Source organism: Sinocyclocheilus grahami, unplaced genomic scaffold (genome assembly GCF_001515645.1).
Source record: "Sinocyclocheilus grahami isolate Dianchi unplaced genomic scaffold, SAMN03320097.WGS_v1.1 scaffold519.1, whole genome shotgun sequence".
In the NCBI taxonomy this organism is placed as follows: domain Eukaryota; kingdom Metazoa; phylum Chordata; class Actinopteri; order Cypriniformes; family Cyprinidae; genus Sinocyclocheilus; species Sinocyclocheilus grahami.
In genome coordinates, this window is record NW_015505698.1 from 436,728 (window position 1) to 453,290 (window position 16,563).

At 38.6% G+C, this 16,563-nt stretch overlaps 1 protein-coding gene across 1 annotated transcript in view; it reads right to left on the reverse strand.

Annotated features, from left to right (window-relative positions):
- mei4 (meiosis-specific, MEI4 homolog (S. cerevisiae)) overlaps window positions 1-16,563 on the reverse strand; it is a 49,896-nt gene that overhangs the window by 7,659 nt on the left and 25,674 nt on the right. The window contains exon 4 of the mRNA XM_016237574.1: window positions 6,214-6,345. Within this exon, the coding sequence (XP_016093060.1) occupies window positions 6,214-6,345 (132 nt within the window). The remainder of the gene's footprint in view (window positions 1-6,213; window positions 6,346-16,563) is intronic.

Consider the following 16,563-nt stretch of genomic DNA (forward strand, 5'->3'; position numbering starts at 1 on the left):
TCCCCATCCCACCTCAGACTACCAAATAATTTCACTAAACATTATGAAAAATGTATGCTTTTTTAATTTAAAAACCTACAGGGAAAAAACACCTGCATCACTTGAAACATTGAAAAATAGCATGTATTGATATTGATATTATTATTCTTCCCTCTGTTATATATTTTTTGTGGGTTTCTTGCTGTCCGCTAAGGCATAGGACACACACAGGCTTTCCTCCTCACCAACGACATTAAACACAGTGTCTACACCGGACGAGAGCGGCAAAATACAGTAGAACCCATTATAATCAGTGTACACTGGATGCGACACGACAAAAATAGAACAAGGCATCAGTTTAATGTCGGGTTATGACGTACTGACACAACGTTAAAATGATTTGCAACGGTCGCTTTGTCGCGTCCAGTGTAGAGCTGTTGCGGCGTGGCGTCCGGTATAGACACGGTGAGTGAAGCCGAGAGCAAGATATGGCTCATCATATTTTCTGCATTTAGCTTTTAAATGACCAGCACCTGCCTGGGTCTGTGCGACTTCATCTATGGCTTTTCTCTTCGCTATCACAAACCGATTCATCTCCCATTCTAAGTTACGTCCTTTGGCTGTTTACTGTTTTATTTATTTTCTTTTTCTGCTGATGACCCACGCCCCCCTGCATTACTCGTGCGCCGCCCCCTGGCGGGCGTGCCCCACACTTTGAGAGCCACTGCTTTAGAATGATGTTACCAGCTCTTGAGCGATTAAGCTATTTTATTGATAAAATTGTGGGGCAGTACTGAGAAATTTGTGTTGCTGAATGTCTGTGTGCGCGCGGCTGCCCGGAAACCTGGTGCGGGTGTTTTTATATCACTGTATTTCTGAAGGAAACCGACTATCTTCAGAAAATTATGGATGTCATTTTCATTTCATCTTGCCTGTAATGCCCGAGTAGCGTTTGTGAGCACAGTGCTTATTTGATTACAGCCGTTCTCTCCCATATCTCTCCCGCTCTACAAGCGCCTCCTGCTGGCAGAGAATGAATTTGCATATATATTAGGGCTGTGCGATTTGGGGGAAAATATCAAATTGCGAGAATATTGACAGATATTGCGATTGCTATTTTATTTGCGATATTAAATTTGCAAAGTCAAGCTTCAGCTCAATATTGTCAATAATGTGCAGCACAGTATGAGTATCATTACCCTGCTGAAAAAAACCAATAGAAACCATCACAGAAATTCTTATAGTTTCCATTAAACCATTACAAAATTCCTTTTTGTTTTGGGCATTATTCCAATTCAGAAAATTATGGATGTCATTTTCATTTCATCTTGCCTGTAATGCCCGAGTAGCGTTTGTGAGCACAGTGCTTATTTGATTACAGCCGTTCTCTCCCATATCTCTCCCGCTCTACAAGCGCCTCCTGCTGGCAGAGAATGAATTTGCATATATATGTCATTTCGAAGCTTAAATTGCATACGCTTTTCTTTAGTTTTAATTGGCCTAACTATCGATCTGACCCAGTAGACGCCATAATCCCACTCTCTGTCTCTCTCCCGTCTCGCTTTCCGGGGTTTTTTTTTTTTTTTTTTTTAATGGTGGGTGTTTACGCAGTTGGCTAGAACAGTGCTGATTGGGGAGAACGGAGGTGCGCTCACTCTTGCCCAGGACAAGTAAGACTGCAACTCAAGGCTGGCAGTCATGCATATGCTCTGGAACAGAGTAATATCGTGTCCACATCGCAGGCTTTGCGATTAGCAAATCGCAACGTCTCAAATCGCGATTTCGATTCGATTTCGAGTAGCTATTCGTTAGCATAAGCGTGGCTAACGCTAATATAATGAGCATTAGAATGAAGTTTCTTTACTAACTATTTAATTTTACCCTATAACTTTTATTAGGGTAAAAAAAAAAACAGGAGGCCATGATAATACTTACTATTTTTACACACCAGAGGCTTTTAAATGAATTGTGAATCTAAAATATGAGTGTTAGAGAATGTACAAATGGTTAAAGGGATCAAATGATCCTGCTAAAAAGAACATTATTTTGTGTATTTGGTTTAATGAAATGTGTTTATGCAGTTTAAGGTAAAAAAAAAAACACATTATTTTCCACATACTGTACATTATTGTTTCTCCTCTATGCCTCAACCTATCTGAAACGTGTCGATTTTTACAAAGCTCATCGTTCTAAAAAAGCAAGGTGTGCTCTGATTGGCCAGCTATCCAGTGCATTGTGATTGGCCGAATACCTCAAGCGTGTGACGGAAATGTTACGCCCCTTACCATATTTTGATGATGCCCTGTCCGGCCGGAGCGATGATTCAAAAACATTAAAACCCATTATAAACGAGGCATTCGTTGCATCCAGTGGGGACATAATTATGGATTATAATGACTTATACTGGCTTTTTACGCGTTGTGTTGCATCGCGCCACCTAAACATAAAACCCATGTCTGCATTTGTGATCGGAGAAATTACAAACAACAAGCCCTACTCTACACTGCCCAAAAAACTCGCTTTAAATATATAAAATATAAAAACTATTTACATTTTAAAAAACGTACTTACAGTCTATGAGTCAGAACAGCCGGCATTATAGGCTACTCTCCCAGGATCAGGAAACAGTCCTCCATAAAATGTGCTGCACACATCTGAATATTTGGGTTGAACTGTTCTGGAACAGTGTTGTAAATACAACTTAACCACTGATTTCTAGTCGTGTCCATTTTTGGAAGACCAAACAAAGTAGTTTTCGCAACGAAACACAGAGTCACACACGGTGGCCTAGAGTGAGCAGAGGCCGAGGGCTAGCGTGAGGAACGGCCGGAGGGCTAGAGTGAGCAGAGGCAGCGGGCTTGAGAACGGCGCGGCTGGCGATTTCGACCAAGGAGCGTCCGGAAGGACATGTGACGACTCCGGGCTGGACTCCGCTTCGTCCACGGTGAAAGCAGATCCTGTGATCCACAGCGCAAAGTTGTAGTATTTCCTCAGCGACCAGCACGAATCAGCTCTAGGCATGACGAAGCAGATATCGTCCTCTTTTGGAAGGCCATACAAAGTAGTTTCACTTTCACAACGAATCACACAGTGCCTTCACGACATGGCGGGGGCAACAACAATACTACAGCGAGAATAAAAGTTACGCCTTCTTTCTTTGCGTGAACATTTGGGCGGTGTTATGCAAATCTTCCCACATCGTGACTTAGACATGTGGGGACGTGTTAGAACGAGCTGTTTTAGGAGGGCGTGGTTGACTCAACTTTTATAAAGAATATCTCTTTGGATTTGAGACTTTAGTCTTTGCAACTTTACAGATCTTCTTTATGCACCAAGAGCTTGTAACACTCCAAAGAGAAAGGAAAAATCGCATCATATGACCCCTTTAACATTGTTTATGTCATATCAGTCAGAAAAGCAGTTCTGGGCTTTTTTTTTTAGCTAACTTAGTTAGTTGTTATTCTTGGCTGAATAACTCTAGAAGGTTTTCAAAAGCCCTTTAAAATTAAATATGTACACAGTTTGGATTAAATGAAAGTATAGTTACATTTTTTAATTAGCATGTTTTTGTGTTTTGCTTTGGTACCGAAATTGGTACCGAGAACCGTGGATTTTCACTGGAATTGGTACAGAATACTGAAATTTTGGTACCGTGACAACACTATATTGTACTGTGGTACAGTTATGGAGGCCCTTCATAACGCAGAGGTCAACTGCCTGCTCTGCCAATAGTTATCAATGGCCCTATAGTATGCAGTGTTTAATAAACAGCTGTTTTACTAAATTCTGCTGAGGTGAAATTCAGTGCAGTCCTGTATCGAGATACGTATTAGTATCGTGACTTTGCTGGTGATACACAGCCCTAGTATTGTCTGTTTTTGCTCTATTTAACCAACAAAAATGGTTTCAATAAGCCAATACAGAGACAAGTTTAGGATGAACTTTGTAAGCTCTGTGCCTGTAGGATAATACAAAAGTAAATCAACTATAGTGTGTTTTGTTATATTCCATATCTTGTTCGCTTTCTTTTCTAGAGATGTTTATTTATTCTAAATGTGGACATAGAAGTTATATCATTTTAACATTTGTCCAATTCCAATCCTGATAAAACAGCTTTCAGGATGACAGTGTTTGGCTTACTGTCAAATTATTTGTAAATATACTGTTATATAGTTATGAATTCTTCACTTGTCAGAAGTATTTTTGTGCACTGCTACATCACACTGTTCAAAATGAATGAGAAGAATTATTAAAATATTACATAGATTAATGTAACTTATTTGGAAATGAATTTCAAATGCAATAGCATTCATGTGATATATTTAAAGTAGGCTAAAGATTTTAGACCACCAGTGCAGTGTACAGCTGCTGTGAAGGGCCAATTACAGTGACTGGAAATATCTCTGCCAATGAGTAGTGACAAAAATACAACAAAAAGTCTAACAGTCTAGGCTACTGCTCATGACACCAACAACACACCTTTGTGCAGCAGCAGTTGTACTGTACGGTGTCACTGGACCTATTTAATTTGGCCAACAGACCATTCAACTCCAACAGGTTATGTTTGTTGCGAAGCCATTTTCTGAGTGCCTAAGGGCTGTCAAAAATTCGAATTTTGTACTTAAATATGATCAATATTCTAATTATATTCTAATTTAAAAGGCACCTTTTCAGTTGGGGGGGGATTTTGGCTTCTCTCCTGAGGCCACAAGAGGGTGCATCGAGCAAAATATTACTAATGAATGTATCTTCAAAGCAATACAATAACACTACTATCTTTGAAAAAAGTGCATAATGTTTAAAATAATGTTTATAAACCATAGAATCTAGCACAGCGTTAGTTCTGGCAGGTCACGTTAGTCTCTCAGCTGATCCCCATCTACCTATAGGAATACGACACCTATCTAAGCATTCATATATAAGGTCCCTCAGTATTATCAGCAGTTTTCGCAATGCTCAATTGCCAATTACCCTCCTCCATCCCCAGCTCCTCCTCTGGCCGTCAGGATTCAGCCTTCTGATTCTCCTTTGAATCAGACTAGTTCTAAAATGTGTACATAACATTATTGAACCTTAACAATATCTGCAATACATTTATGTTGGTTCTGTTCTGTTTACTCTGGGGGGTTATCGCTGCTCTCCCTGCTCTCATTCATGCTAGGCTGCATGGATGCGCAGGGAGTTCTTGCCCAGAACAGAATCATACCGCCAATCCAAACTGTATGCTAATTGTCAATTATCTTTGACGATAGTGATCCTGAGAGAACTATATAATTAATTAAGTTGCTTAAACAACCTTTGAATCAGACTAATTCTAAAATGTGTACATAACATTATTGAACCTTAACAATATCTGCAATACATTTATGTTGGTTCTGTTCTGTTTACTCTGGGGGGTTATCGCTGCTCTCCCTGCTCTCATTCATGCTAGGCTGCATGGATGCGCAGGGAGTTCTTGCCCAGAACAGAATCATACCGCCAATCCAAACTGTATGCTAATTGTCAATTATCTTTGACGATAGTGATCCTGAGAGAACTATATAATTAATTAAGTTGCTTAAACAATTAGAAACAAAACAGCATCGTGTATGTATAGTTTAATACAAAGGACCGAAAACCAATCACAAAAAGTACTTTTTCTATTTAAAAACATGAGATGCAGTGGGATGGGGGGGAAAACGCCATCAATTCTCGAGACATGTTTTTAAAAGTTGAACTTACATTAATTTTACATGGTTTTCTAAACATGCTCTTGTGCGAGACGTGAGTGCAACGGTGATAAATCTGTGTGAATGGCTTGGATTCAGTTTTGGCGTAAACAAGATTGATGTTCTCTTTTTCAGCAATATTTTAAGTGTTGAACAACGTAGCAGCACCACATCTAGTCGGTTCAACTGGATAGGCCAAAAAAGCATTAAAATGCAATGACACCTACGTCGTTATCGCATCTTGTGTGCCACTGATAAGGCTGCCTCCTTAACGCACACTTAAAATTCGAATGCAACGTTTTTGCATTCGAATGTGGATTTTTATTTTAAATTCGACAAATATTGGAAATTCAAATTTTTTTTGACAGCCCTAGTGCCTATCACTAATCATTATTGCATGAAAATATTTATTTTCAAGATTGGACAAGATTAAACTTTTCCACTAATAAGGAAGTCCCTCAATAGGGTGAATGTTTTGTTTGGTAAAAATGTTACAGTGATCTCTAGGTGTAGTGGTGTAACCTACCTCACAGGTGTCCCATAGCTGCTGTGCCAGCTGAATGATCTGAGACATCAGGAGTTGAACAAGTGCAGTTCTCACAACAGGACTTCCTCCCAGAGCCAGCAGACACTCTGACAGCACGTCATGGACTGAGAACTAACAGCAGAAGGAGACCATGTCAGACTGATCTGTCTCTCTCCACATTATACAGTGATGAAACTGACCCAACTGAACCCTCCAAAACACAACACAAATTATCCCATTTATAATAAAATAAACAGACTTGGAATACTGGATATGCTGTTTAAAAAAAAAAAAAAGTCCAAAATTAAACCATTTTGTTAATCCCTGCACAGGGGAGACTTTGTGTTGTCAGCAAACAAAAGATAAAAAGGTATGTATATCGGTATAATATGAAAAATATTGGCATATCAGAAATTCTAAAATTCAATAATGTGCATCCCTACTTTGCATTGCTGTATAATTATCATTGTATACTTTTCTAATTTACATTAGATGTTATATAGTTGATGGCTGTTAATAACAAGTAATCTTTCATTTATTTGCCTGAGGCATATTTAAATTCTTCACCTTTTTAGTTTCAGAGAAACAACAGTTTCCCTTTCCAGATGATAATGTAACTCTGCCGTAGCAACACCCAACTTAATCTCTTGCATTGTATGCATCTTATGCACTTTATTCGTTTATCATTCATGTTATTCATTTAGTTGTGGAAGGAGTCATCTGACACACACACTTGAAGTGGCCAAAACCCAAAACATATTTTTGTGCTACATGTGAGAACCTTTACACAGAGAATTGGAATACTTTTTGGGATAGACCAGGCCAGTTAAAAAAAGACAGCTTCCATCCTTCATGAAAAGGTGCGGCTGTCCTTTCTTGGAATCTGTGTAATAATAGTGTATTTCTCACTAGTGCCCCGGCCAGGAAACACAGACTGGCTTAACCGACTGCCTGCTAGCTGCCTTGAGGCATCACAGATTTCATATAAATCACCTCACACAGAGACGGTCACATAGATTTCATCCGATAGAGACTGTCTGTTCTGTTCCTCAAACAATAAAAAAAACACTACAATATCAATGCCCCTACAATATTAAAATCCACAAGAAGAGGTAGTCTTTTCACATTTATCTCCTAAACATTAGAACAGCATTTCTGGCATAATTTAGGAGTCAGACACATGGTCTCGGTATCAGTCCAGAATAAACACTCATTTCTTCAGCCAAGCACACACCTAACTTATGTCTCAAAGTTATGTTGCATTAGTCAGGTCTGCCAGAATCAAAAACAGTTCTCTGGATTTGAACTGCACAGCAATATCAGCCATGTTAAATCTGTTCTCTCCAGTGAATCTGCTTGTTAACAGCAGATATCATCACCAATGGTCTACTGTAAACTACTAAATGAGTGGTACATGTTTTAATAGTGTATTTCTCACTAGTGCCCCGGCCAGGAAACACAGACTGGCTTAACCGACTGCTTGCTAGCTGCCTTGAGGCATCACAGATTTCATATAAATCACCTCACACAGAGACGGTCACATAGATTTCATCCGATAGAGACTGTCGGTTCTGTTCCTCAAACAATAAAAAAAACACTACAATATCAATGCCCCTACAATATTAAAATCCACAAGAAGAGGTAGAGTCTTTTCACATTTATCTCCTAAACATTAGAACAGCATTTCTGGCATAATTTAGGAGTCAGACACATGGTCTCGGTATCAGTCCAGAATAAACACTCATTTCTTCAGCCAAGCACACACCTAACTTATGTCTCAAAGTTATGTTGCATTAGTCAGGTCTGCCAGAATCAAAAACAGTTCTCTGGATTTGAACTGCACAGCAATATCAGCCATGTTAAATCTGTTCTCTCCAGTGAATCTGCTTGTTAACAGCAGATATCATCACCAATGGTCTACTGTAAACTACTAAATGAGTGGTACATGTTTGCATGTTTTTTTTATTATCATTGTAATATGGTCCTTTAGGTTCACTTATAATGTTAATGCGGTTTCTTGCACACACACACACACACAATTTTATGGGGACATTCCATAGGCGTAATGGTTTTTATACTGTACAAACCGTATGTGCTATTGCCCTACACCAATCCTACAACCTTACAGGAAACTTGCATTTTTACTTTCTCAAAAAAACTCATTCTGTATGATTTATAAGCTTGTTTCCTCATGGGGACCTCAAAAATGTCCCCACAAGGTCAAAATTTACTAGTATTACTATCCTTGTGGGGACATTTGGTCCCCATAACGTGATAAATACCAGGTACACACACACACACACACACACACACACAAAACGGTTACATATTTGCAAAAATTTATTATTTTTAACCTTCATTGGCTCTGAGTGCAATTATATTGCTGCAGTCTGCTGCTGTCATATCCAATATAGTTGGCTGCTCCATCTTTCATTTAAAAGTTTCTTTGCAAACTCTCTTTTACACTGACTTGTTTTGGATGTCACTCTTACTTAACCCAGCTGACCTAACCCATCAGCTGATTCGTAGTTTACCCAATGATTTGAGATGCATGTGTCCAATAAGGTAAATATCTAGTCCAGGAACAGTTCAAAAACTCCTACTCTAGTCAATCAAGGATGGAAAAGTAGTAATTATCCTTATAATCTAGTCATTATCCTTTCACATTGCTTTTCACATATTGAGCATCCTCTACCCCAGATACAGCTTTTGACCAGACTTGCAAACACCGGTCATATCTGAAGCATTAATGAATGTGGGTGAAGAATCCCCAAACACGATCAAGCATAGACTGCATCAGCCAACTGCAAACATTGTAGCTAGCAGGCACTCGAGGTCAAGCAGACAGTGGCATTCTGCTCCGAGCGCAGCTGAGCCCAGCACTCTGACAAGTGGGTGATTCCACGATCAGAAACTTTAGCAGCACGACAACAACTGCATGCTGCTTGCCTCAAGCAACAGTTTCTGATGTAAACAGGGAACTTCAGAACATTCCAATGAAGCATAAGAACATTGCAAATCAAATTAATATTCATTCGGGGAAGAATGATTGATGTATGAATGATATAAGAATGAGGAGCAGTCAGAACTCTTTTAAGTCTTTAAAACACTTGCAAGACTGAAAGCGCAGTCATTTATCAGTGGAGCACTTCAATCTGGAGTTAAAGACCATCAGATGTTTAAAATACAGATCACAATCCTCCCAAGATTTTGAATAGAAAACTAAACAACATCAAATGTAATTTACTAGAGCAGTTGTTCTCAACCGCACTGGCACCATCCGCCACTAATCTATGGAAATAATAATTCAATGACAAATACATTTTAACGGTCACTTGTTGCCACTTACTGGCGTAAAGATGTAATCAGTACCATCTTCGTTTGTCGATTAATTTCAAAAAGTGTTATACTCTATTTTGAGCTCTACCGACATTGGTAATTATTGTGATTAGTTGACTTTTTATAACAGAAATAACCACATGGTTGACAAGACTGTTTGTAAAGCTGTTTTCATATATGACAACTGCTTTTTTCTGGGTTAGCGGGGAACGCTAACATGAATTGTAATGCGTGTTCATACTTTCAAAGGTTTGACAAAACCCAAGCTGTGACAAATGACATATAGAACCAGCCAATTTAAGTCACATGTTTTTGACATCCATCTCTTTTGTGGAATTATGTTTTACTCGCTCTCAGCTATCATGTCTGTTGCCATTTATCCTTCTCCATTAGTTGGCTCCTGATTGCTCATTGCCATTAGAGATGCACCGATCAAATGGCCAGGGACCAGAATCAGCCGATTTTCCACATGATCGGCTCAGACCAGTCTGCCGATTCCGAGCCGTTTGTTTTGACGTCTTACGGCGACTGATCATGTATTTATGTCATGCCAGACGAGGCTCGCGCAGCCTAAGGGAGTAAATAGTAAAAAAAAAAATAATAATAATTAAAAAAAACTTTAGAATATATGATTTAGGTAAGCAACATTGCACGACAAAAATGTTTCAACACGATTGCAATGTGATTTTATACAATAGTAGTTCAATAAAGAAGTTAAAATTAAGTGACTTACAATTTAGACACAATATTGACTGTTTTTGCTAAATTTTGCTGATGAAAATAGTTCCAATCAAAGCCACAGCAGAACTATTTTGTGTCTCCGAGCAACACAGCGGTGTTTCGTTACTGAAAGAATCCACGTTTTTGAACGAGTCAAGTGAGTCAATGATTCAGTAACCCATTCATAAACACAGTAGTCACTTGCCTCGTTTCTGAATGAATCAGCCGTTTGAACGAATCTGTTGCAGGGCTCGCAAAATTTCAAAATCCCCTACTCTTTAAATTTTGGTAGCCCGAAAATATATTTAACTAGCCCAAATAAAAAAAAGACCTTTTAAAAAAAATAAAAAAAATAAAAATAGAAACTCAGAAAGGAGTTTAAATGTCAATCAAAAGTATTTTCAATACACAAATATCAACAAATATGAAGGAAGGAATTTTATTTCACTATTTACAGTGTATCTGCAGAATTTTTAAAAATAAATGTAAGGCAATTTATGACCCATTTTAAGAGCTGCACAAGTCAAATGAACAGAGTGGGGTTGGACAATGTCTGTGGTAACACAGTACTGAGCCATAAAATTACATGATTTACAGTTCAGATACAGGTTTTCACAAAAACAAAAATCTTATACAACAGCATTTCAGCCTTTAGACCATTTTTATGAAAAGGGATAAATCAAGGATATAAATTATGTTAATTTAAAACGTATAAATATTACTGTCTGAATTGTTTAGATTTTTAGAAGGCACATTATCTTCTTTCTCATTTACAATTCCATGTGTTTGCTGCGTAAAAACACGAGTTGATATTTGCATTGATCTGACCATAAACAGCAAGAAAGGCTTATTGGAAATGCAAATTCATTCTCTGCCACGAGGTGGCGCTTTAGGATCACTGAAATAATGCAGTTTCCCAGGTAAGGGCTGCACACAAAGCAGCTCAACGCTCATAAACGCTGCTTTATCAGGAATTATAGGTCAAATGAAATTAAAATGCCAATGACACGTTTCTGAGGACAGTCGGTTCCCTTCAGATACAATTCAAATAAAGACATCCGCGCCGCGTTTTGACTTGAAACATGCAGCGCTTCTATTTATTCAATGACATCATTGCCTTTTGAAGTTTAATCCAGCCGTATCGCGACTCGTCTTTCTGTTTCCAACTGTAAGACCTCTTGAAATTATAATAAAGACATTTCTTATACAATTTAACGTATTTAAAACTTTATATGGCCTTAAGTTTGATACAACTCACTTTAGGAGTTTTTAAGGACCCGCGGGAGATCTGCATTAAAGGTAGCCCGTCGGGCAGAGTGGTGATGCATTTTGGTAGCCCTGTGTTGCGAGCCCTAAATGACTCACTCATTCAAACAGTCATGTGCCGCCACCTACTGGTTTTGTTTCATATTTAAAACTATCATTGCATTTTTTCCCAACATATTTTTGTTTAAAAAAATATTTAAAACAATCTTATAAAATTCTTTATGCATTCCAGATTTTGCAATGTATGCATTTATGGCACCTCAGCTTCATCAAACAGTCTGTGTAAATACATCTAATGCAACTTCAGATGCCGCTTCTGTGTTTCCTACAGTGGAAATTTGGAGTTTGTTGATACTGATTTCATTTGAATGGTAACAGCTCTACAGTTTCTTATTATTCTAACTGGATGTGAAAGATGTGATGTGAAAGATGACATTTAATAAGGTTAGTGAAAAATTTAAATTTAAGAAAGTGGGAAATGACATCCGTTTTGTTAAATAGTACCTCTTTTCTAGTCATAGAGCACTTTATTTTCAGAGTTGTTTAAGTGAGAGATTCTATTTTCAATTTAGTCTTAATCTCATTGTAAAGTGTCCTTGTTAGTTTTTATCATATTTAGTCAACCTTATCCTATTTAATTTTAGTCAAGTTTTAGTCGACTAAAAGTCTCAACATTTTAGTCTAGTTTTAGTCCAAGAAAACATGACATTTTAGCAATAAGATTATTAACCGTACAACAGTATAAATTTTGCCAGCCATTTTTAATTTAGACTTAGTCTTACTCAAATGTACATTTTAGTTATCATATTGTAACGAGTCAATCCACTGAAGGCGAGCGTAGTGAGAACCCAAGTGCAGTTTATTTACAGAGTGATCCAAACAATAATCGGCATGAACTCACCGACAGCGGGTTACAACATCAATACACGACAAGAGACAATGGGAACATCATGGCTACTTAGATCAAACAAGAAGGGTCACATGACAAGAACAAACCAATGGGAAACAAGACACATGACTAAGGGGCTGTTCACATATCGCGTCTTTTGCGAGCTCTAGTTCGTTATTTCAAATGTAGACGCGTGGCAGGCGCGCTCATAATGGAAGCGACGCGGTTGCGACGTGCACGCGGTGCGACGCGCTCAATTTTCCAGGTGCGTCCGCGCCGCATCGAGATAAAAACATTTCAACTTTTCAGAATGCCGCAAGCGCACCGCGGGTCATGTGACAAGAACCAACCAATCAGCTTCATCCTTTCCCGTAACAACCTTGAAAGCTCAGCCAAGATGAAGGAACAGCTGATCATAGCTGTACAGGGATAGCCATTCTTAAATAAATTTAATAGCAGAGCTACTGCAAGCGATTTTTAATGCTGCAAATCCATTTATCCTTTGCTGAAACTCCAGAGTCTTCATGGAGAGTGCAGGTCACGGTTGCTTAGCAGTGGCAGACGCCTCCGGAGCGCAAGCGCCCGAACGCTTTGGAAAAAAGCAGAAAGCGGCGCGTCTAGCGTTTTCCACACGTTTTTAGGCGCGATATGTGAATGGCCCCTAAGACTACCAATCAGAACATGACACATACACAAGGCAGAGATACATGAAAGCAAGGGAAGCATGACACTAACAGGGTGAAACAATTACAAAATAAAAGACATGGAAAACATGAACATGAAACAAAACCCAAACACCAAACCCCACATTACACATATTTAGACATATTTATGTGATATATTTATCACATTTTCGTCATTCTGTATAATGGTTAAACTGATTAAAAAAAAAATTCTCAATTATAATCATAATGTTTGTTGTCATTTGAGAAGTTTACTTTTGCATTTCGGGTATTGCACTTTCACCAGTAAGCACAAATCAATAGAATGTGGACATAGGCTATACATGGTGTATTTTACTTCATCTAGTGAACTAATTTATTATAGGCTTTTTATTATATAAATTAATACCAAAAACTTATGCAATCTCTCGGTCTACATTATGAAAACAAAATATTATAACAGTGGAATTACTAGTTTCACTAATTCTAAATTGCAATAGTCTTTTTCTCTATTAAAACAACAGCGATTGAGTAAGAGCATTTACTCAGCGATCACAATCGCAAACAATATAGTCGAGGTCTCATGACAGAACACAGACCGGCTGATTGATGCTTGTTTGTCGGTGTTTTCAGATCATCGGCGGCAGCGCTTCCGCAATGAGGAGCGAGCGCGTGCGCATGGTTGCCAGATTGCTTAAATTAAGCAAAACACCGGGCAGAAAATGTATCCTTGTAACAGCGAAACTCTGATTCGGGGATTTTAACTCTTGGTATCTGGCAACCGCACTCATGAAAGCTCGCGTTGTAGAGGCGTGTAGATCAGTCTGCAATAACATTGTCTCCTTTTTTGAAGAAAATAAAAAGAGGTTTTTGGTCAAGTTTTTATCTTTTTTAATACATTTCAGTCTCGTCTCCTTTCGTCAATGAAATTGCATGTTGGTATAGTATTAGTTATCGTTTATTGACCTTATTATCGTCTCGTCTTGTCTTAGTCATGGGAAAAAAAAGCTCGTTGACGAACATTTTTCGTCATAGTCTTCGTTAACGAAATTAAAACTAGTGAGAGAACATCTGTAACTTTGTCCAAATTGGGGGAATTGTAATGTTTGTAGGGTATCAGAGACAAGATTGGTGTTGAACAACCCAAAGAGCTAAATTCTACAAAGAGGCTCAGGATGACAACACAACATCATAAATCTGTCCAGATCCTAGCGCCAGCCAGTCTGAAGCAAGTCTAACCAACCAACTCCACAGTTTGAACAGCTTGCAACATTAACACAAAAGAACATTTATTGAAAATCACCGACTCAGGAAGGAGATTGTAAATTTTGGGGCAAGTAACCAAGATTAAGGGTCAAAGAGATGCACAGCATGGCCATCACATGTAAATCCATCATCGTAATCACGAGCTAAAGACTTTCTTTGGATTGACTTCCCCCCCACCTAGGAGACAAAACCAGACTGAGATTCCCTATAGTCCCCTTTTGACCTCTGCTACAGAACAAACCCTCACGTTCACAGAATGGCAGAGAGACTGCCTTTACATGTATATATGCACCAAAATTATGCTAAAAGGACTTATGAGCAACTTTCACTTCTATGCATAACTCTATATCATGTATATAACCCACACATTTGACTATCATGTCCTAATCACTTATTGTGTATGTATTTTGAATAACTATTGAATAGTTTATAGGATTATATTCATGTTGGGTATGTATGATTTTGAAAATGCATGCTTTAAACTTAATATAAAATATATTATATTCTGGTTATAGAAATCGTGTCCAAATTACACTCTGCTAGAGCGGGAAAATTCAGACCATGTGACTGATAAGATAACATGTTGATTTATGTATTGAGAGGAGAAACATAGCAACACCCCAAGCAAGATAATGTCTAATTGGTCACGACACCATTTGGGATGTGTCCAACAGCCCGGTTTAAATACTCAGGACTAGGGCTGGGTATCGAGTTCGATACTTTTTAGGCACTGACCGAATTGCCTCGATACCATCGAGTATCGAAAAACGTCTTGTCGTTCGGTACCAAATTTCGATACCTAAGGGGTTAATCTCATCAACGTCAGTGAGGCGCAGATCGATCAGTGTTTGACATCCGCGAGAGCGATGCGAAAACGTACGGAGCAGTCTGCTCGTGGTACTATAGCCTAATACACGATAGGTCTGCACAGTCGGTCCGCGACACGCACCACACTCAGTGATGTGGCTCACATGTGAGTATTTAGTGTGAATGCGTCCCAGCCCCCGTAGCTGTAAGGCTACATTTACACTGGTGTGTTTTTGTTTTAAAATGAAAACGATCCTCGTCATACTTACGTTTCCACTGCGTTTCAAGCCGGCTTTCCACTATCTCCGACAAACGACAGACCGAAAGTCATTCATTTCCAATGGAGAGTAGCGCGGGAGCTGTGTAGAGTTCCGATCATATGAAGATGTCCGTTCATACTTCAAGACCGAAAGCACGTGTTATGTGAACATTCATGCACACTGTAGCATCATGCTACATAAGACCAGGGTTTAAACTGGGCTGGGGGCCGTCTGGGGCTGAGCCCCGGCACTTAACGTTATAGACTCCAGGACTTGACATTAACTCTTCATTAACGCCAGACAAGTAACATGATTAAAACATCAGAAACCAAAAATAACTATGTAAACACCAAAACGGAATATTATTCCGATTTTATTACATTTAGAGTAAGTGGCGAATAGTAGGTATATATATAAAGCATCTATTGACAGTATGGTTGCGCTGCTGAGGCGAGGCTCTAGCAGCCTCTCCAGGAGAAATCAAAACGCACAGTAGAGTCAAAATCAGTAGAGTCAAAGTTTCATTAGCCCATGCATAAACATCTGATGAATCTGCCGTTTGAACGAATCGTTTGAATGAACGACTCAATGACTCACTCATTCAATGCTCACTACTGGCACCTACTGGCGTTTTAATTTAGTTGAAAAGTATAATTTCCATTATAATTTCTTGTTTGTATATTAAAAAAATATTTAAAACAATCTCATAATTATTTAATGCAGTTGTATTTTTCAGTGTCGATTGAATTTATAGATCAAATGTAAGAATTTGAAATGAAAGTATTAATGAGATTAGTGGGAATAGAATAAATCATTTGCACAATAAACAAAACACACACACACTAGGGCTGTGCGATTAATCGATTTGAGACGTTGCGATTTCCAAATCGCAAAGCCTGCGATGTGGACGTGATATTACTCTGTTCCAGAGCATATGCATGACTGTCAGACTTGAGTTGCAGTCTTACTTGTCCTGGGTATTATGACGTCTACTGGGTCAGATCGATAGTTAAGCAAATTAAAACTAAAGAAAACCGTATGCAACTTAAGCTTCGAAATGACAGACAACGAACAAAAAAGGTAATTTGCAAGAGCTGCGTCACAGCGCATATCAAGAGCTCCCTTATCGGTTCTGTTTTCA